The 24718-nt window shown below is 45.7% G+C and overlaps 2 protein-coding genes across 4 annotated transcripts; one reads left to right on the top strand and one right to left on the bottom strand.

Moving 5' to 3' along the window:
• Nucleotides 1-662: 662 nt before the first annotated feature.
• Nucleotides 663-7473, bottom strand: Terf2ip (TERF2 interacting protein). Its single transcript, XM_028768665.1, has 3 exons — nucleotides 6769-7473; nucleotides 4694-4818; nucleotides 663-1978 (listed from the first exon to the last, which is right to left on the bottom strand). Exons 1-3 carry the CDS (start codon nucleotides 7427-7429, stop codon nucleotides 1583-1585), a joined length of 1182 nt encoding a protein of 393 aa, XP_028624498.1. The 5' UTR covers nucleotides 7430-7473; the 3' UTR covers nucleotides 663-1582.
• Nucleotides 7474-7584: 111 nt separating this feature from the next.
• On the top strand, nucleotides 7585-24205 carry Kars (lysyl-tRNA synthetase). Of its 3 annotated transcripts, XM_028768575.1 has the most exons (15): nucleotides 7585-7692; nucleotides 10075-10254; nucleotides 12749-12905; nucleotides 14445-14610; nucleotides 15317-15410; nucleotides 15896-16082; nucleotides 16175-16300; nucleotides 17729-17848; nucleotides 18983-19145; nucleotides 19251-19424; nucleotides 19571-19656; nucleotides 20288-20373; nucleotides 21231-21357; nucleotides 22647-22790; nucleotides 23947-24205. In XM_028768575.1, the coding sequence occupies exons 2-15, from the start codon at nucleotides 10109-10111 to the stop codon at nucleotides 24043-24045; spliced, it is 1875 nt and encodes a 624-aa protein (XP_028624408.1). In that variant the 5' UTR covers nucleotides 7585-7692; nucleotides 10075-10108; the 3' UTR covers nucleotides 24046-24205. The 3 variants fall into 3 exon arrangements, with proteins under 3 accessions (XP_028624408.1, XP_028624409.1, XP_028624410.1); XM_028768576.1 differs by lacking the exon at nucleotides 10075-10254 and having other exon boundaries at nucleotides 23947-24045; XM_028768577.1 differs by lacking the exons at nucleotides 7585-7692; nucleotides 10075-10254 and adding an exon at nucleotides 14169-14214 and having other exon boundaries at nucleotides 12756-12905.
• Nucleotides 24206-24718: the final 513 nt, after the last annotated feature.

Raw genomic sequence — 24718 nt, forward strand, 5'->3', positions numbered from 1 at the left:
TATCCCAAAGAAAGGAGCCTCCACCAGATCCAGCTGTAAGGCATTTTCTCAATTAGTGATCAAGGGGGAAGGGCACATTGTGAGTGGTGCCATCCCTGGGCTGGTAGTCCTGGGTCCTATAAGAAGACAAGCTGAGCCAGGCAATAGTGGCGCATGCCTTTGATCCCAGCACTTGGGAGGCAGAGGCAGGTGGATTTCTGAGTTCGAGGCCAGCCTGGTCTACAGAGTGGGTTCCAGGACAGCCAGGGCTACACAGAGAAACCCTGTCTCGAAAAACCAAAAACAAAAAAAACAAAAAAAAACAAAAAAAAAACAAAAAAAGAAGACAAGCTGAACAAGCCAGGGGAAGCAAGCCAGTAACCAAACCTCTCCATGGCCTCTGCATCAGCTCCTGCCTGTAGGTACCTGACCTGCTTGAGTTCCAGTCCTGACTTCCTTTGGTGTAGAACAGCAATGTGGAAGTGTAAGCTGAATAAACCCTTTCCTCTCAACTTGCTTCTTGGTCATGATGTCTTGTGCAGGAATGGAAACCCTGACTAAGACACACATCTTCCCTTTGCTCCATCCAGAGGACCATCTTCTTATGGTTTATTAATCCTGAAATGAAAATTTGTCTAAACTGTTTCCTATATAAAATCAAAGAAAACACTTGTTGACAAGACTCAAACACAATGTTATATTTATTTTCAATGACAAAAACAACACAACAAAGTGGACCAATCCATTAAATTTTAAGTCTAGCATAATTTTCAGCAGAAAAACTTATGTTCCATTAAATTTTAAAACAACATATCACAATTAACGGTATCCAGCCAACAGTGTCTGAGGATAGCTAGGTACAAGGGTCAAACACAGAATCACTAACTTACAGCACAGAGTTTTAAGATTTGTGTGTGTGTTGTGTAACTTGTTTTTTTTGATTATTGACTGTGAAGTCTGTATATGACATCTTTTATAATGTCGAAAGGATAGAAGCTCCTACAAGCCTAGGGCTTCGTGTTCACACAGTGAGTGGTAAGTAAGCAAATGAGTGCTATAGAGTCTTGACTCAGAACTCAAAAAGCAACAGCCAAGGAAGAAGAGGTTTCAAAGACTGTTAGCAAGATGACTGTGAGGTTTTTCAACACAGTCAACACAGAAACCAGAGCTCCCTGGGGATGGGATACTTTGGAACAGTCCATGTACAAGCTCTGCAATTAAATCTTATTTCTAGACTCTTGGTTTGGGACCCACCACCTAAAGCAACTTCTGCCAGGAGACAGGAGGTTAGTCACTCACCAAGTCAGATGCCCTTTCGTTTCTAACCTTGACTTTGTCACTGGGCTCCTGTCACCTGTACAATGGGGGACACATTCCAACCAAGGATCACTGCTACACAGACCAACCTCTCTGGCTTAGGTTTCCCTATCATGAACAGGGATGCTTGCCATGGGCAGCTGATCCCGCTTCTATTGTTTTATCCTGCTACACAACACTGCTTGGCTGCAGAACCTGGGGTCACAGAGCAGCAGCACCGGTTGGTGTCAATGGTCACAAGATGCTTACATCATCACCTGCCACGTCCTCTCCATCACCTTGCCCGTTATTTCTTGCGGAACTCGATCCGCCGAGCAACATTCTGAGCTCCAAATTTCTTGACCAGTGCCTTTCTCGTGTCGTCATCGTCCTTCTGCAAATCTAAGTCATCCTGCCGACACCAGATGGGATAACCATCGGGTCTCCGTCCTGACTCTAAGAAAGAGGAAGTGGCCTCCAGCTCGCCACTGTTTTTCAGCAAGGCCTGTGTAACCGTTGAGAGATCCAAGTTAAACTTTTCCATCAGCTGCCGGATGATCTTAATGGCAGTCCCCACTTCTTGTGTAGACACTTTTGGTTCCTCTTCCTCCTCGTCTGGCTGCGTTTCTGAATCTTCCTCAGGTGTGGGTGGATCACCGTCACACATCGTTATATGTATTTCAAAGTCAGGGCTCTCATCCACCTAGAAAGAATGAGGAGAGACAGTCTTAAATTATTTATAAGCTTACTAGTCAATAAACTATTTATTAAGCCTTGAACCCTTGCAACATACATGTGTCTTCCCAACTGTCACTCCCTGGCTCTGCACACGGCAATCACCCGGGCTCCCTTCAGTCCCTCTCATCTGTATTTATCCATGCTGACATGTGTACATATATGCACATGGGTAGTATGAGGAATGGCAGCATGTTGTGCACATCTGTACATATATATTTAACTGATTAAAATATGGAATGTGTGTGTGTGTGTATGTGTGAGAACATGTGTAACCTGTATGACATTAGATCGCTTATTAAATGCCTGACTTGGCTTGCAGATGTGAAGTTCCATAAAAACAGGAAGCAGGCATGCTGTGCTCATCCCCGAAGGCTGGAACTAAGTCCTCAATATTGCTCTATGAGTCTATTAGGGTTTCCAAGCTGTATGACACTTAGGCATATGACAAAGCAGTATATGAGAGCTGTGTCTAAGGACTACTGAGTTTGACAGTTGATGGGAAGTGAACAAATGATCAAATAACAAAACAACATGCAAGCTACAAAAAGCAATAATCCTTTAGTTCTGGTGGTCAGTGATAGTCACTCACTCACTATTTATATGAACGTAATTTTCTTCTTTTATCCTAAACACTAGCTGGGTGTGGTGATACATCCCTGTAATCCCAGCATTCCTGGCCGAAAGATCACCCAAAAAGATCACCCAAAAGATCAGGGCAGTTTTGGCTATACAGGGAGAAGATGTTTCACGTAGCCTAGCTGGCCTTGAATGTACTTTGTAGCACAGATGATCTTTAACTTTTTCCCCTTTTTGAATTAATTTAAAGATTTTTAGAATTATTATTGTATGTGCATGAGTATTCTGCCTACACATGTGTATGTGCACCACATGCATGCCTGATTCCCACGGAAGCCAGAAGAGAGCAAAAGGCACCTGAAACTGGAGTTACAGACAGTTGGTTACGAGCTGCCTTGTGGGTGCTGGGATCAAACCTGGGTCCTCTGCAAGAGCAACAAGTGCCTGACCCTCTAAGACAACTTTGCAGCCCTCACCTTTAACTTCTGAATCCCACCTTTTGACTCCCAAGTGCTGTAATTATAGGCATGTACCACCACATTCACTGGGGTAGGATTTTTTTGGTTTTTTGGTTTTTTTTGTTTGTTTGTTTGTTTTAATTTTAGGCACAGTAGCTCAGGGTAGCTTCAGAAACAGTATAGCCAAGGATAATCCTGAACTCTTGCTCCTCCTGCCTTCATGTCTTAAGCGCTGGGGTCACAGTCAAACACCAGCATGACAGGCTGAGGTAGTATCTTTAAGAAGAAAGGGCGGAATGTGGCTTGTCACGTAGTTCAGTCGCAGAACATTTGCCTAGCATGTGTGCAGCTCTGGACTTGGGCCTCAGCTCTAGGGGAAAACACAGCTAAGCAGGGCATGAAGGCCAGCCTGGGTTACAAAAGACCTTGGAAGAAAAGGAAGGCAGGAGGGAGCAAAAAACTGAATCATAACCTCTTTCTTTTTCTTTTTTTCTGTTCTGTTTTTCTCTAAGACAGGATCTCACTATGTAGCTCTGGCTGTCCTGAAACTCATGCAGACCAGGCTAGCCTGGAACTCACAGAGATCCACCTGCCTCTGCCTCCCTCACAAACACTAGGATAAAGGCACATGCCACTATGTTTGGTTCCATAACCACTTTCTTTTGTGTTAATTCAGGACCAGCAAGATAAGATGGCTGTGCAGGTAAAAGCCTCTGCCACCAAGCCTGACACTTGAGTTTAACCTCCGGGTTCTACATGATAGAAAAAGAGGACAGACTTATCCAATAAATAAAATTGTAATAAAACTTGTTTGTTTGTTTGTTTTTGTTTTTTTGAGACAAGGTTTCTCTGTGAAGCCCTGGCTGTCCTGGAACTCACTCTGTAGACCAGGCTGGCCTCGAACTCAGAAATCCGCCTGGCTCTGCCTCCCAAGTGCTGGGATTAAAGGCGTGCGCCACCACCACTGCCCGGGACATAATAAAACTTTTTAAATGTCTTTTAAAAGTTAATTTACAAGATCTTTAGTCTTGGAGAAGATACATAAATATAATTTGGATTAAAAAAAAAGTCATCATCATTAACTTGCAGCAATGGCCTTTCTCAAAGGCTATTACTATAGGATTCCAGTAGCATATTCAAAAACAGACTGAATATGAAAGAACAAGAATATTCCAAAGTTCTAAGCACACAGAAACTTTAAAAGTTAGAAGTATAAGCACATTGTAAAACAACCAAATAAACAGTTCTTTGAAACCATGCTCTGAGATCCAAGTGTTCAAAACAGAACACTTTAGAACCTGTCCCATGGCACACGTCTTCAATCTCGGTACTCGGAAGGCTGGGGCAGGCAGATCTGTCAGTTCGAGGTCAGCCTGATCTACATATCAAACTCCAAGCCACCCATGGCTATAACGAGACGGTCTCAAAGCAAACAAAAGAAAAAAATAAAACTGTGATTATTTTTCTCCCTCAGCCACTACTATCCGTTAAATACTAAAAGCTTTGTAAAGCCTAAAGCCAGGTCACAGCAATTTTCTTTCCTCTTCTATCTTGTACGTTCCTGGCCTCGCGTGGATGGAAAGCACAGTTTACTAAGCAAATGAGAAGGAGGCAGGGGGAGGAATTGAGTAATCAAGTTAAGATACCACGGCTTCTCCGAACTCCCGAGTGGCTTCCTCAAACAGCTTGTTGACTGTCTCTCCATTCTCCTTGGTCTCTCCCTGCACACACTCCTCTTCCGGCAAGTCTGGCGTTCTCTTGTTCTGTGGCTCTATTAAACACAAGAGCAGCAGATCGACAAGGCTCATCCGCACAGACCGTCTGTATCAGTTCTGTGCATGCAGATAGTTTCCTTTTAGGAAATTCCTGTTTGTTATTCAGAAGTGAACAAAGAGCATAAGATATGCACACCCAATAATTCTCACACTTGTTTCCAAAAATAACCTACAATCACTACCAGCACTCAGGAGCTCGATGCAGGAAGATTTTGAGTTAAGAGGCTAGTCTGGGACTCTAAGTGAGTTCTAGGCCAAATGAAATAATAAATGAAGACATGATGATTTAAGTACGGTGGAGGTTTACTGTAGATATGAGGGAGAGCATAGTCAGAGGCATCTGGAAGAGTCTAGACTAAACTGGGCAATGGGAGGAGAGAGGGAGGGATGGAGGAAGGTAAGGGGAAGGAGGAAGCGTTGGAGCAAAGAGAGTATCTGGGAGCATGGAGACCGAGAGACTGGCATAGCCAGAATGGTTGGATTATATAGGAATCAGACGCTGGGGAGGAGAGGTTGATAAGGGTAGGGAACGCTTATGTCAGCCAGGATGACTCTGACAGGTAAGGAGAACCTGACAGCATCTGCTTTGATATGTTACAATAGGAACCCAAAGGGCTGCTGAAATAGAGAAATACCTTTTAGCTCCCCAGACAACCTCCCATTCCCAAATAGAGGGAGAAAGCATGCTTTTTTAATCAAAAGGCCTATCATTTAAACTGTCAATACTGGTTATAGAAAAAGGCAGATATCTTAGCCAGGCACAGTGGCTCAACTGTGTAACTCCAGCACTCTAGAGACTGAGGTAAGAGGATTGCCTAGACTTGGGAGGCCAGCCTGACTGTCTCAAAAACAAACTTACAACACGACTTTAAAAAAGCAGCACCTTGGGCTGGAGAGATGGCTCAGCAGTTAAGAGCACTGACTGCTCTTCCAGAGGTCCTGAGTTCAATTCTCAGCAACCACATGGTGGCTCACAACCATCTGTAATGGGATCCGATGCCCTCTTCTGGTGTGTCTGAAGACGGCAATGCACTCACATATATAAAATAAATAAATCTTTAAAAAAATGCAACAACACCTTTGTACTATATACTAACCATAACCTGATCTCAACCTCAAGTGCTTAGAATTCACCTCACCTAAGGAAGATCACAAAGTAACCTTCCCCTCTATATGGAATTACATTCCATTAAACCTAAATACAGAAATAAACTGATCTGCCATTGCCTTCCACATAGTTTATACTGAATAAGATCAGAATACAGGCAACATGTCAAAAAGAACAGCCAGGGGCTTTTTCTCAAAAAAGAAGAGGAGGAGGAAGAGGAGGAAGAGGGAGAAGAGGAGGAGGAGAGGGGAAAGGAGGAGGAGGAGGAGGAAAAGGAAGAGAAAAGGAGAGGTGGAAGGAGGAAGGAAGGAGAGAGAGGGAGAGGGAGTAAGGGAGGGAGAGAGGGATAGGGGAAAAGGGAGCGAGGGGAAAAACATCTTTGCAATTTCTGAAAACAGAAACAGGTTACCCTGTTACCTCCTGGAGGGAAACTGGGTAGCTGGTGGGTAGGAAGAGTACAAGATTTTCATATATACTGTACAGTGTTCCTTTTGAACACAGAGCCGTTCTTGTAAACTAGTTACTGTCCCGTAGTCCCAGCCACTCCGGAGGCTGAGGAAGAAGAACATTTCAGCCGTAGTTAGAGGACAGACAGCCTGGGCGACACAGCGAGAGACCTCAAGTTCCCCGCCCTCCCAAACTCCAACCAACGATCTAACATCCAGTCAATGGGAAGGAAAAGTTAATGAGAAGATAAATTAAAACAAGAGAGCAAGAGACAAGAGGAAGCTTCGGCAGTCAAGAGAGAAAGACTCAGCTCTGCCACCAATGGCGTCAAAAAGGACGCTGATGGGCAGGCAGCCCCGCCCCCCTGGGGCCCCGAAGGTGCAAGCCTCACCTCCGCTATCCGCGGCCTCGGGGTCCTGCTCCGCCTTCCGTTTGAGCTTCTGGGAGGACGGGCTGACCGGGGCGTTCCCGAGCAGGTACTTGTGCTCCTGGCCCCGCAGATGCTTGAGGTAGCGGTCCTTGAGCGACTGCCAGGAGTGCTGCGTGAGCGAGCTCTTCTCCATCGCTTTCCACAAGGCGTTGCCTGTGACCGAGCTGGGCGAACGAGCGTTTTCCTTCACGTAGGTCAGGATGGCCACATCGTCCGCGTCGGTGTAGGCAATGCGCCCGGTCAGGGGCTGCGGCTCCGGTTCCGTGGAGCCCTCGGCGGAAGCCCCGGGCTTGGGATCGGACGCCTGCTCCGTCAGGCCCAACCGGTAGGCCTCCATCTCCAGCTTCTCGTTGCGCTCCACACAGTCTAGGATGTACTGCGTGGAGATGAAGTCGCCCGAAGCCTCGGCCAGCGCCTCCCCGGGCTGGGCTAGCAGCACAGCCCCGGGCTCCTGCACCCGGCACACGGTGCCGCCGCCGTGCAGGATGAGCGTCGACAGCCGGCGCTTGGCCGAGCTGGGCCGCACGTAAAACGACATGGCGCTGCCGTCTTCCCTCACGAACAGAGTGGAGGAGTGAGTGGGCCCATTGGGGTCTTTACCCAGATCCATCGCCTCCGCCATAGCTGCCGCTCAGCTGTACGAGAAAAGCGCAAGAGCAACGCCGCGGAGATGGACTCTCCGCCGAGGAGCCCAGCACTGCGCCTGCGCAGCGAGAGCCCAGCCGAGTGCCCGCCCTCTTTCCCGGAAGAGGCGGGACTTAGGGCCATGACCTGGAAGTTCTAGTTCTACGCTAGTCACAATTTTTTTCCTGGGCCAGTGGGGAAGATGGCTACGCTGCAGGAGAGTGAAGTCAACGTGGATGGCGAGCCGAAACTAAGCAAGAAGTAAGTGTCGTTGAAGGTCTTTAAGTGTCTCTTGTCGCAGTGTTCCGATGGGAAGTACTTGGAGTTTTCCCGCCAAGGCGACTGTGCCGGGGTCCCTCTGTCTTTTCCGGTGGGTGAGCACATGCTGGCACATGCAGTGTCCTAGAACCTACAGCCTCCGGGATGCTCCAGTATCTACTGCGTGGCTGATGAGTTCCCTGGTCCTAGCTGTGGGGACGAGCATACCTAGGGAAAGCCATCACAGAAACTGGGAACGGCAGCAAAGAAAAGTGAAACTAACTTTACCCTACCTTCTAAGAAATGCTTCTTTTTTTTTAAGAAATTGAGCCACTCCCCCAACGGATAGATTGGAAAATGGTTAAATATCTTTGTTCTTCAAAGGAGAACCTTTAAATTATTCTTGGCCTATCCAAGGTTATTCTGCACCTTAGGTGTTAAAAGGGGGTACGTCCGGAAACTATAGTGCTCTTATCCATATGTGTCACTCAGGGGAGCTGTGACAAAGGAGCCAATGGCCTTATTTAGCGGGTTGCACCAGGTTCCCTTTGCAGTGCTGGGTGTATCTTTGTAAAACATTCCAAATCCGAGAACTGAGTAAACAGACAAGATTAGCCTCTCTTTAACTGTTTTTTTTTTTTTTAGGACCACATTCTAGTCCAGGGCTTGCCACTTGACCCACAGAACACTAGCAATGATTAAATGTCTTCTTAATGCCTGGAACTACATAGTGCCCTCCAGAGCTGTAGGAAATAACTAGTTTAAGCAGTTACATACCATGGCTGCTTTAGTTAGTGCCCTAGCAGTAAATAAATCCTCTTGTTGGTCCCTGAGGGAAATACCAAAGATATTCTAGATTAGAATTGATTTTACCTTTTATGACTATGTTTCTGCTTTGTGTGTTTTAGAAGGATTTTAAAGAAAATGTTGAAATTTATGGGTTGCTAGCTCCCTAACTGGTTGTCCTTTTTACGAGTGGTTTGGTGAATTCCTTTAGAGGAGACTGAGTGAGTTTATTAAATCAGTAGTTGGAATTTTGAGTCACAAGTGAAAGTACCTCAGTTTTCAGGTAAATTAAGCCTTACTGCTGCTTTCAAGTCACTTTTCTTAAATATACCATTCGCTTTTTTTTTTTTTTTAAGCAACATTTCCCTGTTAGACACCATGCTGGCACTGTACAAACTTTGTCTAATCTCAGTAGTAATCTTGCAAGAGAAATGTTCATGTCCACTTTTCAAAGTCACAAACTATGTCCCTGGGTGATGATTTTTACTCAGCATTTGTGAGTGTGGCTTAGTGGCTGCTTCCATGCACAAGTATATATTCCTGATGTGCCTTCTAGCACTGCTCTGAAGCACTAGAGTACTGGGAGAGAAATCCAAAGGGAAGTCTATACCAAGTCTGGGATCCTCAGTTGTCTAATTAAATCAGGTGGCTTTGTTTTTGTTTTTACAAGACAGGGTTTCTCTGTGTAGCACTCACAGACTGTCCTAGAACTCACTCTGTAGACCAGGCTAGCCTCAAACTGAGAGATCTAGATCTACCTGCCTCCTGAGTGTTTGCACCACCACGAGCTGGCTTTAAAATAAACCAGTTTTGATGTACGTTCCTGGCTAAAATAATTTTATTGTGCATGTGAATAATAGATAGTCCCTTCTTTTTCCTAATTGTTCTTGCAATTTCTTAAAGTTTTTACTGTGGACCATTTTATTCCTGAAAGTTCCCAGAGTTAAAAACTGATGGGTTATCTGCTCAAATCACTCATTCTCAAACGAAAGATTCCTCCTCAAAATACTTCAACACAGTAGAGTGTGATCCTGGTAGATCTGAGGCCATTGTGTGTATAACACATAAACATGGTATCATCTGGAGACCTGTCCTTTCCTCTGTGTTGGTCCATTCTTTGTCTCAGAGAGTCTTTCCTGTAGCTGGCTTCTGTGTGCTTTATTTATTTATCTTCTGGGACAGGGTTTCACTGTGTTCCTCAGGCTGTTCTCAGACTCCTAGGCTCAAATGTTCCTTCCCAAGCTCCCAAGTAGCTGAGACTGTCTAAAATTTGATATTTTCATTGTCATCCTGTTGCCAGGATTCCATCTTCAGGGGAGAAACCACACTTCAGAGCCCACATTTTGCCTTCCACGCTTTAAGAAGTTGTGAGCATTTCAGCATTTAAGCTGTTGATTGACTTGCATTTGAGTTCCGAATCCCAGATATGAAGCGGTTTTTTCTATAATAGGACAAAGAACATTGCAGATGTCAGGAAGGTCTGAAGTTCAGAGGGACACTGCATGTTAGTACAAATCATGACTCCCGTACTCAGCAGTGCAGAATGGGTAGGTGTATACTATTGGTCCCCTCTGACTACACATCTCTGTTTCCTGCTAGGTGGTGGTAATCCTTAGTTCCAGGGTGTTCTGCCATGTTGATGCAAGCTGCTGTCAGGCTTGTTAGGGGGTCCCTGCGCCAAACCTCATGGGCAGAATGGGGTCAGAGGGAACTTCGACTGGGCCAACTTGCTCCTTTCACAACGCTCCACAAGGACAAGCCACTTTCTGATAGAAGAAGGTTGGTGCCCATTACCTTCTTTATTGCACTGGGAGCAGAATCTTTCTTTGGCGTCTGTTAGCTTGCTAAGTCTTTGGACATGTTAAGGAAGCAGAGCTCTATTGCCCAAGCCAAGATTCCCCTTCTTACTCTATGAGTTCAGAGTCCATCTCCCTGTGGTCCCTTCTCTTTTCCCTTTCTTTTTCCCCCTTTGACTAATTCTTGTTTATTGAGACAGGATCTTGCTATATAGACCAGGCTGTCCTCAAGCTCACTCTGTATGAAAGCTGGCCCTAAACTAAAAGTCTTTCTGCTTTAGCATCCCATGCTAGGATTACAGGCCTGTGCTACACCACCCTGCCTGAAATAAGGAGTTTCTAATGCTAGTTATTTTCCCCTTTTTTGTCTTTCTGGGGTTTGTTTATCAACTTTGTCCTAGTTTTGGTGCTCCCTTTAAGGTCTTTTTTGGACTGTCCTTACAATCTACAAGAGCAAATCCTGAATGAAGCAGAAAAGAGATTTATCTTAATATCGAGATGGGGTTTAGGGAGGACCAGATAGCCTTAAAAGCTTGCTCACTGAATTACAGAATGATAGACCACTGGACTGTTAGAAAGATGAATGCAAGACAGATTGTATTTAGAAAGACTTGTCTGTTTTGAAGCTTTCATGATTATTTTGTACTTAAAAGATAGTGAAGTTCTTTTTTTTTTAAGATTTATTTATTTTATGTATTTGAGTACACTGTAGCTGTCTTCAGACACACCAGAAGAGGGCATCAAATCTCATTACAGATGGTTGTGAGCCACCATGTGGTTGCTGGGATTTGAACTCAGGACCTCTGGAAGAGCAGTCAGTGCTCTTAACCACTGAGCCATCTCTCCAGCCCCTGATAGTGAAGTTCTTTAAATTTCGCTAAATTCATATTGAAAACAAAGATAGGGCAAAGAGCAGTCAGTGGTGCATATCTGTAATCCCAGGCACTTAGGAAGCTAGGGGAAGAGGGTTACAAGTTCAGGGGCAGATCGAACAATTTAGCAGTCCCGTTTCAAAATAAAAAAAGGAGCTTGGGGGTAATTCAGTGTTAGACCTCTTGCCTAGCACATGTGGACCCCTGGGTTCAACCTCCAATAGTTCAAAACAAACCAAAGAAAGTGAAGGGTGTGTTCTAAAGCCAGACAGTATGCAAGCGTGGCTTAGAATCTTTTGCTATGATTCACTGTTGAAGACTTAGCAGTTGTAAAGTATGATCCATCCATAAATTCTCTTTCAATATCAAAGATATTCTTGTCTAAGTCAGTTTATTTTTCCTGGATTCAGGTAGCAAGTTCAGGTCATAAGGGTCACAGAGTTGCTCCCATTGTTTTGTGTTTAAGGTAACATGTTTGAAGTTTAGATGGTGAGAGACTTGATTAGAAACAGATCCAGATTTGTCTGGGCTTTGTCCTGGAGGCAGAATGTGAAGAGTTAAGTAGTGAGCGACCTAGAACCCACTCTTGAGCCCTAACTACACTCTGGAACCCGGTCATTTCTCACTAACATCTCAGTCCTCACAACTGGTGAGAGGGTGTCTTACTTCCTTTTTCTAGATGATGACAAGTCATATGCTCAATGTCATTCAAGTGGTTGGTGTTTTAGAATTCAGTGCTAGGCAGTTTGACTACAAACATAGCATATTGCCTGTATTGTGCTGCTTTGTGTAGTAGTCCATTCTGGTTAATGTCAGAACAGTTTTGTTCTGAGCTAGGTCTCAGGCTGGCCTCAAATTCACTATGTAGCTGTAGATGACCTTAAACCTGTGGTCTTCTACCTGCACCTCCCAAGTACTGGGCTTACAGATGTGCATCGTCACATCTGCAGTGCTAGAGATCAAACCCAGAGCTTTGTGCATGCTGGGCAAGCACTCTACCAACCAGGCCACATCCCCAACCCCCACACCACTCTTTGACAGCTGTTTTGAAATTACCTCTTGAGGAGATTGTGTCTTCAAGCTCTGAAGACTAGTTCTCCACAGTCTAACCCACTTCTCTAGGAGAGCCAGGAAGCTGACAGAGCCAGAGGTATTACCTTGTTACACTTTTAAGTGGTACCGTAGGGACTTTATCTTCTAGGGATACCAAACTACCAGTATGCAGTGTCTAGTGTCAAGGAGCTTAAAAGTTTATCCTGCAGATTTTCTGGGAACTCTCTGTTCCAGTACTTGCATAAACTGGTAAATGTGGGCTTCTCCACCTTTGAGTATCTTGATTCCGGTTGGTTTCTGATGCCAAGTGGAGACCAGAAATGACCTGTTGCATCTTTGTTCAAAGCTTGGGTTTTCTTTTTCTCTTGTTCCCATAAATAGCATAATGACTAACAGATTAGAAAGAGCTAGGGAGTAAAATCACTGAGGGGTGTGGGACACAGCAGGAACATTTTCCGCAGGCTGTTTATACGTTTGCAAAGTGGCAGTGGAGCTTCTGACAGAGGGCTCTTCGGGCGGCTGTCACACTGGGTGCTGTCATCTTCCCAACAGTGAGCTGAAGAGGCGTCTGAAAGCTGAGAAGAAACTGGCAGAGAAAGAGGCCAAGCAGAAAGAGCTCAGTGAGAAACAGCTAAACCAGTCTGCTTCTGCCACCAACCACACTGCTGACAATGGTGTGGGTGCTGAGGAGGAGACTCTGGACCCAAATGTGAGTTCCCCTGGGACACTGGGACAACTGGACACAGGAGAGCTGAGAGGCTTGTGGCTGACAGCAGGAGAGGCCAAGTGACTAACAAGATAAATAAGAATTTGAACCAGCAAGAGAATTGGGAGGACAGCATCTACCTTATGTTTGTTAAAGGCCTGGGCCTGAGTTCTTAATATCAAGTCCAAGTAGGCAATTTCAAGAGAACAGTTGTCCTAAGTAACTACTTCTGTGGAAGTAGCTGAGCCTGTAGCAACGACAGCAACGACAGCAGTCTCCCCTCAAGATAGACTAGAGCTTCTATTAGTTGGCAGAATACATTCCTCTTGCCAAATCCACCACTCCTCTCCTACTTCCTGGTTTTGTACATAAACACAGCCATGCCCAATAAATCTTTTAAAAGAAAAAATTTGCCAACCTGTCTTAGTTAGGGTTTTACTGCTGTGAACAGACACCATGACCAATGCAAGTCTTACAGAGGACAACATTTAATTGGGGCTGGCTTACAGGTCAGAGGTGCAGTCCAGTATCACCAAGGTGGGAACATGGCAGCACCAGGTAGTCATGGTTCGGAAGGAGCTAAGAGTTCTACATCTTTATCTGAAGGCTGCTAGCTGAATACTCCCTTCTAGTAAACTAGCCCTGGGGTATTAAAGCCCACACCCAGAGTGACACACCTACCAGCAAGGCCACACCTCCTGATAGTGCCACTCCCTGGCCCAAGTATATATAGACCATCACAACTCCTGTGGTAAAATACTCCATTCATATCTGCACTTTATAGGTGTGCTGAGCATGCCCAAGGGGAGAGTCTAATGTGTGGCCAGCAGAATAATTAGGAATGTGACTTCACCACACAAGTGCGGTCCACAAAGGAGACTGTCTGTAGCAATTAAGTTTTGTTATTTTAGCTGAACCTCCATTTTTTAAATCCACTGAACCTTGTATTTTAAGTTCATTCTGTGAATCTACATATTTTTGATACAAATCTCATTCCATAGTCCTATTTCAAAGATGCAGAGGTTAGTGTTGTGGTTATGCTCCCTGCAGGCTCATGTGTCCTCTTGATGTCCCTAGACAGTGCTGCTGTTCTGGAAGTATGTAGAAGCTTTAGGAGATGGAGCCTTCTGGGTGAAGTGGGTTGATGGTGGGTCTTTTGTGTTTTTGAGACAGAGTTTCTCTATGTGGCCTTGGCTGTCCTAGAACTCACTCTGTAGGCTAGGCTGGCCTCAAAGTCACAAAAATCCACCTGCCTCTGCTTCTCAGGCACTGGGATCAAAGGCGTACACTACCGTTGTTGGGCCTGCTGCTGGTGAGTCTTAATAGGTTCAGCCCCATTCCTCCCAACATGGTGTCTGTCTTGCCTGAACAAGCCACTCTGCTGTCATGCCTTCCCTGCCGTAACTATATTCTCTTAAACTAGAATAATCCTGTAAGTTATTCTGTCACAAGGAACATAATTAATATCATACTCTGCTGAAGAAGCCACCCCTGACAGGGTTCCGCTTCTGAAGGGCTGGCTCTGTTTTTTTTTTTTAACAGCAATACTACAAGATCCGAAGTCAAGCAGTCCAGCAGCTGAAGGTCAGTGGGGAGGACCCGTACCCACACAAGTTCCATGTGGACATCTCTCTCACTCAGTTCATCCAAGACTACAGTCACCTGCAGCCTGGGGACCACCTGACTGACGTCACCCTAAAAGTGGCAGGTAGGAAGGTTCCTGACAGTTTACTCACCTCTCACCTCACTCAGGCAGGCCTCTATGCTAACACAAAGGAGGGCCTGGGCTGGTCTTGTACCCTCTGCCCCTTTTGAGTTTTTTGAGTCAGATCTTGCTGTATACCCTAGCTGCCCTCAAACTTGTGATCTCCTGCTGCACTATACCCAGTAGGTGCAGAAGCCCCTTTACTGGAGACAGTGCCTTTATATCTACTCACAGAGATAGAGGATAGAGCACCCCAAGGCAGGGGCAGAATTCTAGATGAGGGATGCTTCTGGGGAAGGGATGTTCTTTGAGGGACCTCCTGTCTGGAAACTGCTCTGCCTCCCAAGTGCTGGGAGGAAAGACGTGTGCTACAGTGCCTGGCCTTTCCCCGCATGACATTGATTAATGGGTTTGCCTTAGCCTCTTTAGTCCCTGTCTACTGATATTTTGGATTTTTATGTAAAGATTCAGGAAGACCCAAAACCTGTGTTGTCAGTACCATCATCCAAGATTCCACTGACTGTGTTTAAACAGAGATCTTCCTGTGCAGCCCAGACTGCTTTAGTGGAAATCACTGACATGAGGAAGAGGGCAGGCTGCAGACCCCGGGCCACACTCAGAATATTGTGTTCGGTGCTGCACAGAGAGCTCAAAAGGCTTCTCCTTCTCTCAGTGTCTTCTATGTTTTCTTTCTTTGTTTGCTTTCTAGGTCGCATCCATGCCAAGAGAGCCTCTGGGGGAAAGCTCATCTTCTATGACCTTCGAGGAGAGGGAGTCAAGTTACAAGTCATGGCCAACTCCAGGTACGTAGAAACAGACAGTTAAAGATCCTGTATTGCTGGGTGCTGGTGGGATAGGCCTTTCATCTCAGCACTCAGGAGGCAGGCGGATCTCTTGAGTTCGAGGCCAGCCTACTCTATAAAGCAAGCTCTAGAACAGCCAAGGCTACAGAGACATCGTCTTAAAAGCAAAACAAACTAACTAAAAAATTACGTGTGTTGCACTCCAGAGTAACAGACAGACAGGTGAAGACACATGCTAGTATGGTCCTATTTTCCCATTGTCATTTAGAGTTAGGGTATCGAGGAGTGAGACATGTTTGGGTACAGTTGAGTGGCAGGTGACAAGACCTAGCAATGAATGTCTGTTGTTACTTACAGTAAACATAAAGGAATCCTTCCAGCAGTTGGCCGTGAGTCAAGGTCTCTGAGTGAAGGTTTCCTGAGTAAGCCAGGAGTCTGTATTAATTTGTAGAGTTGTGCACTAATTTACTTTCCCTTTCACTCAGGAATTATAAATCAGAGGAGGAATTTGTTCATATCAATAACAAGCTGCGCCGGGGAGACATAATTGGAGTGGAGGGGAATCCTGGGAAAACCAAGAAGGGTGAGCTGAGCATCATCCCCCAGGAGATGACACTCCTGTCCCCCTGCCTGCACATGCTGCCTCACCTTCACTTCGGCCTCAAAGACAAGGTAAGCTCCGCGGCTGTTCTCAGATGCGTGCCTCCTGGTATGGGCATCACAGAAAAACCCTGGTTTCTAACCACTCGCTGCTTTTGCTGTAGGAAACAAGGTATCGTCAGAGATACTTGGACTTGATCCTGAACGACTTTGTGAGGCAGAAATTTATCGTCCGCTCTAAGATCATCACATATATAAGAAGTTTCTTGGATGAGCTGGGATTTCTAGAGGTGACCAAGGGCTAAGGGTTCTTTACCTGGAATGGTGCCGGCCTTGCTGTGCTTGTCACTCACTGTCCTGTCTTTCTTTCACATGGCATATCCTGCAAGGACACTTCCTTGCCAAGTGTCTCTTCTTCCTTGTTTAGTGCTCGTTAGGAAGGCTTTCAAAATAATGCCCCATCCCTGTGCTAATGATGCTACTTTCAGTAATTCTGGAGGATCTGCAGAATTAAAAATATCTTTAGAAGCCAGAGAGCATAGCACTCGTTAGTCCAGGCATTTAGGAGGCATAGGCAGGCAGATCTATGCACACACAAATACACTAGATACATATATGTTATCACTACAGATGGAGTACACACGTAGATGTTTGGAGGAATTTTATTTTGGGTTTAAATACAAATCATAGTCATGCCACATGTACTCTAATAAACCTGCCTCTTTATTTTTTGGGGGGGTGGGGGGTAGACTCCATTCTGGTCTGTTTTTTGCTGTGTTGTTTGTCTGTGTGCCAGTGCGTGTATTTATGTGCACGTGCAAAGGATAAGGGAGGATGCCCAGTGTCCCCTTAACTCTTAGCCAATTTCTTTTTAACTGCATGTATGTATGTGTAGGTTTGAGCGTGTGAATGCCAGTGCCTTTCGAGGCCAGAGAACTTGGGTCCTCTGCAAGAGCAGATGTGCTTTTAACAACTGAGCATCTCTCCAGCCCTCTGATGCTTAAAGGATGTAGATAGTAAATATTGTAAATGTCTCAGTTACTGTTCTGTTGCTGTGAAGAGACACTATGACCATGACAACTCTTTTGGATTTTCGAGACAGGGTTTCTCTGTGTAGCCCTGGCTGTCCTGGAACTCACTCTGTAGACCAGGCCAGCCATGACAACTCTTATAAAAGAAAGTATTTAATCGGTGGCTTGCTTGTAATATCAGAGGGTTGGTCCAATATCATCGTGGCAGGAAGCATGCCAGGAGGCAAGCAGGCAGTCCTGGGGCTCAGAGTTTATATCCTGTCCACAAGTTGCAGGCAGAAAGACTGAGAAAGAAAAAGATGGTCAGATAGACACTGGCATAGACTTTTGAAACCTCAAAACCTATCCGCAGTGACACATCTCCTCCAAAAGGCCACACCTTCTCCTGATCCTTCCCAAGCAGTCTCACCAACTGGAAACCAAACATTTAAACCTGTGGGGGCCATTCTCATTCAAATCACCACAGTGAATTAAACCTAAAAGCTGCAGCACTCATTTATAGTCCTTGTACAGCTTGTCAGCAGTTACAGTTCTGTGATCATAGGAATGGAGATGCGGTTCTAATAAGTCAAGCAGTCTGTTCATCTACTCTGTTAGATGGCAGGCCGAGAGTATGTTACATGCAAAGAATGGACTGTCCTCAAGGCCTCTGGTTATCTAAGAACTGTTCGTTTCTGTCTGTTTCAGATCGAAACTCCCATGATGAACATCATTCCTGGGGGAGCTGTGGCCAAGCCTTTCATCACCTATCACAACGAGCTGGACATGAACTTGTACATGAGAATTGCTCCAGAACTCTACCATAAGGTAGTCAGTGGTCACACACTTCCTTCCTTCCAGTAGCAGGAGGGTGGAAAATTACTGGCTAGACTAGTACAGTCTGAAATAAGGACCAGTGACGCTAGAGCAGCCGGGAGGGTGTTCTAGTTCTTTACTTTGTGGGTTGTGACTTCCTTGTAAGGAACTGAGGATTGTAGGCATCGTGTTATACAAGTGTACACACATCCTGTTCCAGCACACTGAAGCTTTAGCGTCAGTCTTCCTTGGATTAGATCTCATTTTCCCTTCCTTCCTTCCTTCCTTCCTTCCTTCCTTCCTTCCTTCCTTCCTTCTTTCCTTCTTCTTCAAAACCTCTACAAGTGGCATGGTGGCAAACACCTTTAATGCCAGTACTCAGGAGGCAGAGGCAAGCAGATCCCCAGACTCGTGTCTCTACAGTGAGTTCTAGGCCAGCCAAGGCTGCACAGTGAGGTCCTGTCTCAAAAGAAAAAAGAAAATCCACCACTGAACTACACCCCAATCCTTCTCAGTTGAGTCTTTCAGAAAAGAACTTTCATTGGTCTTAAATTCTTTCTAGAAAGTAAAACTAAATCTCTTCAAATTATCAGTATAAATACCAAAGTCTGTCATCCAGGATTCTTAGTTGCAGATGTGTAACAAGTTAAAGCAAGACCGAAATGTGTTCACCTGTGTAAGGGAGCCACAGTAACCTTGAAGGCCAGGGAATCGTGCCTGAGAATGATGCTGGGTCACATCACACTGTCACTTGCTGGGCACTGGTCACTGCACCGGGATCTCAGCAGCCTGTCTGAAAGATGGCTGCCCCTGGGTCCCTTCACCGTACTGAGTTCTATGTAATATCTTCATTTTCCTTTGGTGGCTTCCATGATGACATGTCACTAGTGTGTCTGGCAGGTGGAGCTGGGTCACTTGCCTGTAACCTATTGGAAAAATTCAGACCCAACAAATAGAAATACCAAAGACATAGGAAGAGACTCAGGAATCCTACATAGCCAAATAAAATCAAAAGCAAGTTGATATTAAAGACAGCAGGGCACTGGGCATTTTGAATGGAGAGTGAGTCTAAGCTATGAAAAGCAGTTAGTTCATAGGAACCCTCAGGGCTGTTAACACATGACTATGGCCATGTGGTTTTGGTAGATGCTGGTGGTTGGTGGCATTGACCGGGTTTATGAAATTGGGCGCCAGTTCCGGAACGAAGGGATTGATTTGACTCACAATCCTGAGTTCACCACCTGTGAGTTCTACATGGCCTATGCAGACTATCATGACCTCATGGAAATCACAGAGAAGATGCTGTCAGGTGAGTCCTGCTGCCTTCGTCTCATGCTCGTCTGGGAGACTGCCGTGCTGCTTTAGAGGCGAACTTCCTGTTTTCAGTCCGTGAGATGGCTGCTTTCTTTCCCAGGGATGGTGAAAAGCATTACAGGTGGTTACAAGATCACCTACCACCCAGATGGGCCAGAAGGCCAAGCCTACGAGATTGACTTCACCCCACCCTTCCGAAGAATCAGCATGGTGGAAGAGCTTGAGAAAGCCCTAGGTGTGAAGCTGCCAGAAACCAGTCTCTTTGAAACTGAAGGTAAAATACTACACTCCACCATGTGGCCTTCCTCCTTGTTCAGCTCCGCATTTATTTGGGTTAGAGCTAAAATGTCCCACGTGTTGTATTTATAGGCATTTTACACAGTGATGTTCCCTGTCCTAACTTACACATTTCTGTCACAGAAACTAGAAAAATTCTTGATGATATTTGTGTTGCAAAAGCTGTTGAATGCCCCCCACCTCGGACCACAGCCAGGCTCCTTGATAAGGCAAGAGACCATACTTGTGCTCTTACTGTGCTTACCAGCGCCCCGATCCCAAGAAAGTGGGTCCCACTGGGAGAATCCTTCCCTGCAGCTTCACGGGAAAACCTTACAGAGGAACAGGAGAATTGAACCTTTGAATTGGGATTGGGAAGTGTAGCTCAGTGGTAAAGTACTCACTTAGCAAGTCAAGGCCAGGGAAGGGGTGGTTCAATCCCCACCCCCAGATCCCGTTCCCCTAACTGGGCTGCCTTGTCCAGCCACAATGGGAGAGGATGCACCTAGCAGAGACTGATGTGCCAGGGTGGGGGAGTCCCCAGGGGCCTCCACCTTCTCAGAGGGGAAGGGGAGGGGCACCGGGAGGAGGGACTGGGGGGGCAGGAGTGGGGAGACAGTGACCAGGATGAAAAGTGAATAAAATAAATTAATGAGGGAAAAGGAAATACAAGCAAACAGGAGCTTTGAAATATAATATTACACTATGTGCCAAATGGCATATATTATCTGACTCAATACTCTGACCTTTGCGAAAGCTACAAGGTGAACTCATCTGTATGGGAGTTAAAACCTTCCCTTGGGCTGGACTGTCAGTGAGGTTGGGAAGCCATGTCTAACTCTGCTCTGTCTTCTCGTTAAGCTTGTTGGAGAGTTCCTCGAGGTGACGTGCATCAGCCCTACGTTCATCTGTGACCACCCACAGATCATGAGTCCTCTGGCCAAGTGGTGAGATACAGTTTGTTACTGCATAAAACCCTAAAGCGGGGCCTGGGCTGCGGTGCCTGTACCTGTGCCGTAGAACATTTACTTAGCATGCATCTAGGCCTAGGTCCAATCTTCAGTACTGCTTTTTATCTCTTCCTTCCTTCCTTCCTTCTTTCCTTCCTTCCTTCCTTCCTTCCTTCCTTCCTTTCTTTCTCTCTTTCTTTCTAGAATTATGTATTTGATGTCTGAGTACACTGTCACTATCTTCAGACACACTAGAAGACAACATCAGATCCCATTTCAGATGGTCGTAAGCCACATGTGGTTGCTGGGAACTCAGGACCTCTGGAAGAGCATCAGTGCTCTTATCCACTGAGCCATCTCTCTGGTCGTTCAGTGATGCTTTTAAAAAACAAAACCCAGAAATTAATGGTATAAAATGATGTCCTGTGTTGACTTACTTGTCGGTGGTCTTTCTGTGACGAGCATTGATACAATATCTAAGATGGGAATCTTGCCAGGGCCTCTTCACATGATCTCTCTGGCAGTAGTCTGTCATCAGCATGGTGGTTGAGTTCCCAATGCAGGCATCCCAAAAGAACAAGCCTCAACAGGCAAATATATGCTAGACCTTTGCCAATACCTCCTTGACGAAAAGAAGTGGGCAGCCCAGAGTATGAGAGCACAGCAGAACGGCCTGGGTTCAGTCTGTGCCCCTGCCTGTTAGGAGCACAGTCAAGTCTCTTGTCTCTCTCACCCTCGCTCTGGTACCAGAGATCAGTGCTGAGAATTGATGAAGCTTCAGGTTTCAACTTTTGGGTCAGGCATTACATTATGAGAGCTCTGAGTAGTCATGCTCTGTGGTCTCATGTCCCCAGGCACCGCTCCAAAGCGGGTCTAACTGAACGCTTTGAGCTGTTTGTCATGAAGAAGGAAATATGCAATGCCTACACTGAGCTGAATGACCCTGTGCGGCAGCGGCAGCTATTTGAAGAACAGGCCAAGGTGAGTGAGTGAGGATGGTCTCTCTTACCCTGAGCTCACACCAGGAAGCACCGCCCTTAACCCTGTGTTGCCGGACACTTTGTTGCTGTTTTAACCAAAGCCCAGGAGACTTTACAGCTTTTTATATTGGGGTGTGTGTGTGTGTGTGTGTGTGTGTGTGTGTGTGTGTGTGTGTTCCTTCGTGTTCTGCCTGCAAGTGTGTCAGTGCGCTATGTACACACAGTGCTTGGGAGGGCACGAAAGAGTACTGGATCCCCTGGAACTGGAGTTACGCCACCATGTGTGTGCTGGCAGTCAAACTTGGATCCTCTGGAAGAGCGTCTCTTAGCACTGAGCCAACTCTCCAGCTCCATACAGAGGCTTTGCAGAAGGAAGTCCCATTCCAAATAGAGCTGCTCTTTCTGTTTCTGAGACAGTCTCAGGTAGCCAAGGCTGCCTTGAAGCCTTGACCCTCTAGTCTCTGCCTCTCAGGACTGGGATTACAGGGCTACATGCCACACCCACTGACACTTTGGCTTTGATTATTTGATATGTAAAATGGGTTGAAGATTGCCTATATTTGGACACTCATCTCAAAAATACATTTAACAAGGACATACTTTTTCTTAAACTATACCTCTCACCCTTTTTTTTGGAAGGGGACAGATATTGCTTTGTTTCTTGAAACAGAATATCTCTATATAGTCCTGAATACCTCTGCCACTGATGGCTGGTTTCAGGAAACAGATTCTTTAGTATCGTACTGTACTAGCTAAGAACTAGTCTATTTGGAGTCCCAAGACCCCAAGCAGAAGACCGGTTTTGTCTTTTTTTTTTTAATTACTGTATATTTGTAAAATAATGAGGGCTGCCTGCCTTCTTAAACTTTCAAGACAAGATCTCACTGTTCGGTCCTGTCTGGCCTAGAATTAGTTATTTAAACCAGGCTAGCCTCCAGCTCTTGGCAACCCTCTGTCTCAGCCTTCCAAATAAATAAAGGTTTTATCTCTGAGGTAGATTTTGTTAGTCCTAACCTCCAGGTCTCTGGGAATCTTTGGTACCCTTTTGAAAGTTTGAACGTGTGTGTGTAGACACTGAGATGACCTGAAACTGGGTTGATCCTTCTGTTTGGAGTCTCATGTCAGACATTCACATACAGTGCATAACAGTTGGGACACAGCGGTGAAACAATCCCACGGTTGGGGTCACAGTATGAGGAACTGCACTGAAGGGTCTCGGCATTAGGAAGGTTGAGAACCGCCGACTAGAAGACTTGGATCCTTTTGGACCTTTGACTCTGTTTACTCTAGGCCAAGGCTGCTGGTGATGATGAGGCCATGTTCATCGATGAGAACTTCTGTACTGCCCTGGAATACGGGCTGCCCCCAACAGCTGGCTGGGGCATGGGTATCGATCGAGTCACCATGTTTCTCACAGATTCCAACAATATCAAGGTATGTACAGACCTCCCAGTACATGCTTCCCCAGAACTCCACCGTACTGGAGACAGCATAGAGGGCCTGGAATAGAAAGGAGAGGCTCAAGAAGTTTCCTTCCACTCTACAGGAGACTAGAGAGCATGTGACCTTAAAGGATTTTAGTCTTTGCTGCTGGAGACAGGAGGGATACTAATAGTTTGCTTTTCTTCAATATCTAGGAAATGCTAAGCCCTTTCTAGATGTATTGCCCTAAGCCAGTCAGTCCTGTGAGGTGTGAAGACTGTTTTTGCTGGTGTTATTACTCTTTTTGAGACAGGGTCTCATGTAGCTTGGACTCTTTTGGAATTCCATCTGTAGTTTATAGTGACCTTGGTATTCCTGATACTCCTGCCTCTACCTGCAGAATACTGACATGACAGGTGTATGTCTGAGGAAGTTCACTTTTTTTTTTTTTTTTTTTTTTTTTTTTGGTTTTTTCGAGACAGGGTTTCTCTGTAAAGTCCTGGCTGTCCTGGAACTCACTCTGTAGACCAGGCTGGCCTCGAACTCAGAAATCCGCCTGCCTCTGCCTCCCAAGTGCTGGGATTAAAGGTGTGCACCACCACTGCCCGGCTGATGTTCACTCATAAAACAAAATAATTTTTTTTCCATTATCCATATGGCTCATTTACACCACAAGCATCCCCTGTGCCTGCAGAGGCCGGAAGAGATGTCAGCTCCCCTATAGCAAGTTACACAAGGCTATGAGCCACTGTGTATCTGCTGGGAACCATGTCTCCATCCTCTGTGAGAACAAGTGCTCTTACTTGCCGAGCCATCTCTCCAGCCCTGGAAACTCAGTTTTACTAGAACCTGTTGATGCATTGTTTTGACATGGGACCCAAGCACGTTCTGTGCCCCGGGCTGGGTGCAAATTTCATAACAACAGAGGCAACAGCAAAAGTAGGATAGCAGGGGAAAAAATCCATAGTGCCCTATTATTGAAAGACAGGGTCTTACTACCTAGTCTGGTTGTTCTGGAACTTAACTGTATGTAGACCAGGCTGGCCTTGAAGTCAGGTCACAGTGGTTGGCTTGCCCCGGCCTCTTAAGTGCTGTGACTACAGGGGAGCTCCGCTGTGCCCAGCTCCTGGTGCTCCTCAACCTCAAAGGATGCTTTGTTCTTCTCTAGGAAGTACTTCTCTTTCCTGCCATGAAGCCTGAAGATAAGAAGGAAACTGCAACAGCCACTGAAACCCCAGAGAGCACAGAGGCCAGCCCCTCTGTCTAGAGGACTCATGCAGCTATGGCATTTGCATTGCAGCAAATCTGGTCTGAGGGAGCCATTCCTGTGGCGCCGTCCATCTATCCACTGCAGTCCAACCACAAGAGAGAAGAGTTAAAGAATTTCTTTTTATTCCTTGTTACCAAATAAACCATTTCTCTCTTTAGCTGTGCAGTGTTACTTTTTTCCCCCACAGACTGCTGGTCTATTGAGTGATCTAATTAGAACTCTGTCATTGTACTTTTTTAAGATTTATTTTTATTAACTATGTGCGTGTACACGTATATGTGTGTGCCCTCTGAGGCCAGAGATGTTGTTTCTCTTCGAGCCAATAGGCATTTGTAAGCTGCCTAACATGGATACTGAGAAAGTTCAGCCCAATGAGAGCAAGATGGGCTCTTAACTCCTAAGTCAACTTTCCAGCCCCATCTACGGTCATAATCTTTAACAAATGTCTATTAATCTCTGTCCAGTATGAGGCATTGATCTGAAACGCTGGAAACACCAGTGAACAAATATCAAATCACTTCTTCTATAAAAATTACTTTTATTTTCTTTAGTGCTTGAGTGGGGAGTTGAGGGAGAACCAGACCAGATCAAGTGTGTGTTCCTTTTTGGTGGAGGCACACTCAAACACAAAGCATGGTAAGAGGACCGCAGTGCAGTTTTAACATACAGT

Source organism: Grammomys surdaster, unplaced genomic scaffold (genome assembly GCF_004785775.1).
Source record: "Grammomys surdaster isolate TR1022 unplaced genomic scaffold, NIH_TR_1.0 187, whole genome shotgun sequence".
NCBI classification, from domain to species: domain Eukaryota; kingdom Metazoa; phylum Chordata; class Mammalia; order Rodentia; family Muridae; genus Grammomys; species Grammomys surdaster.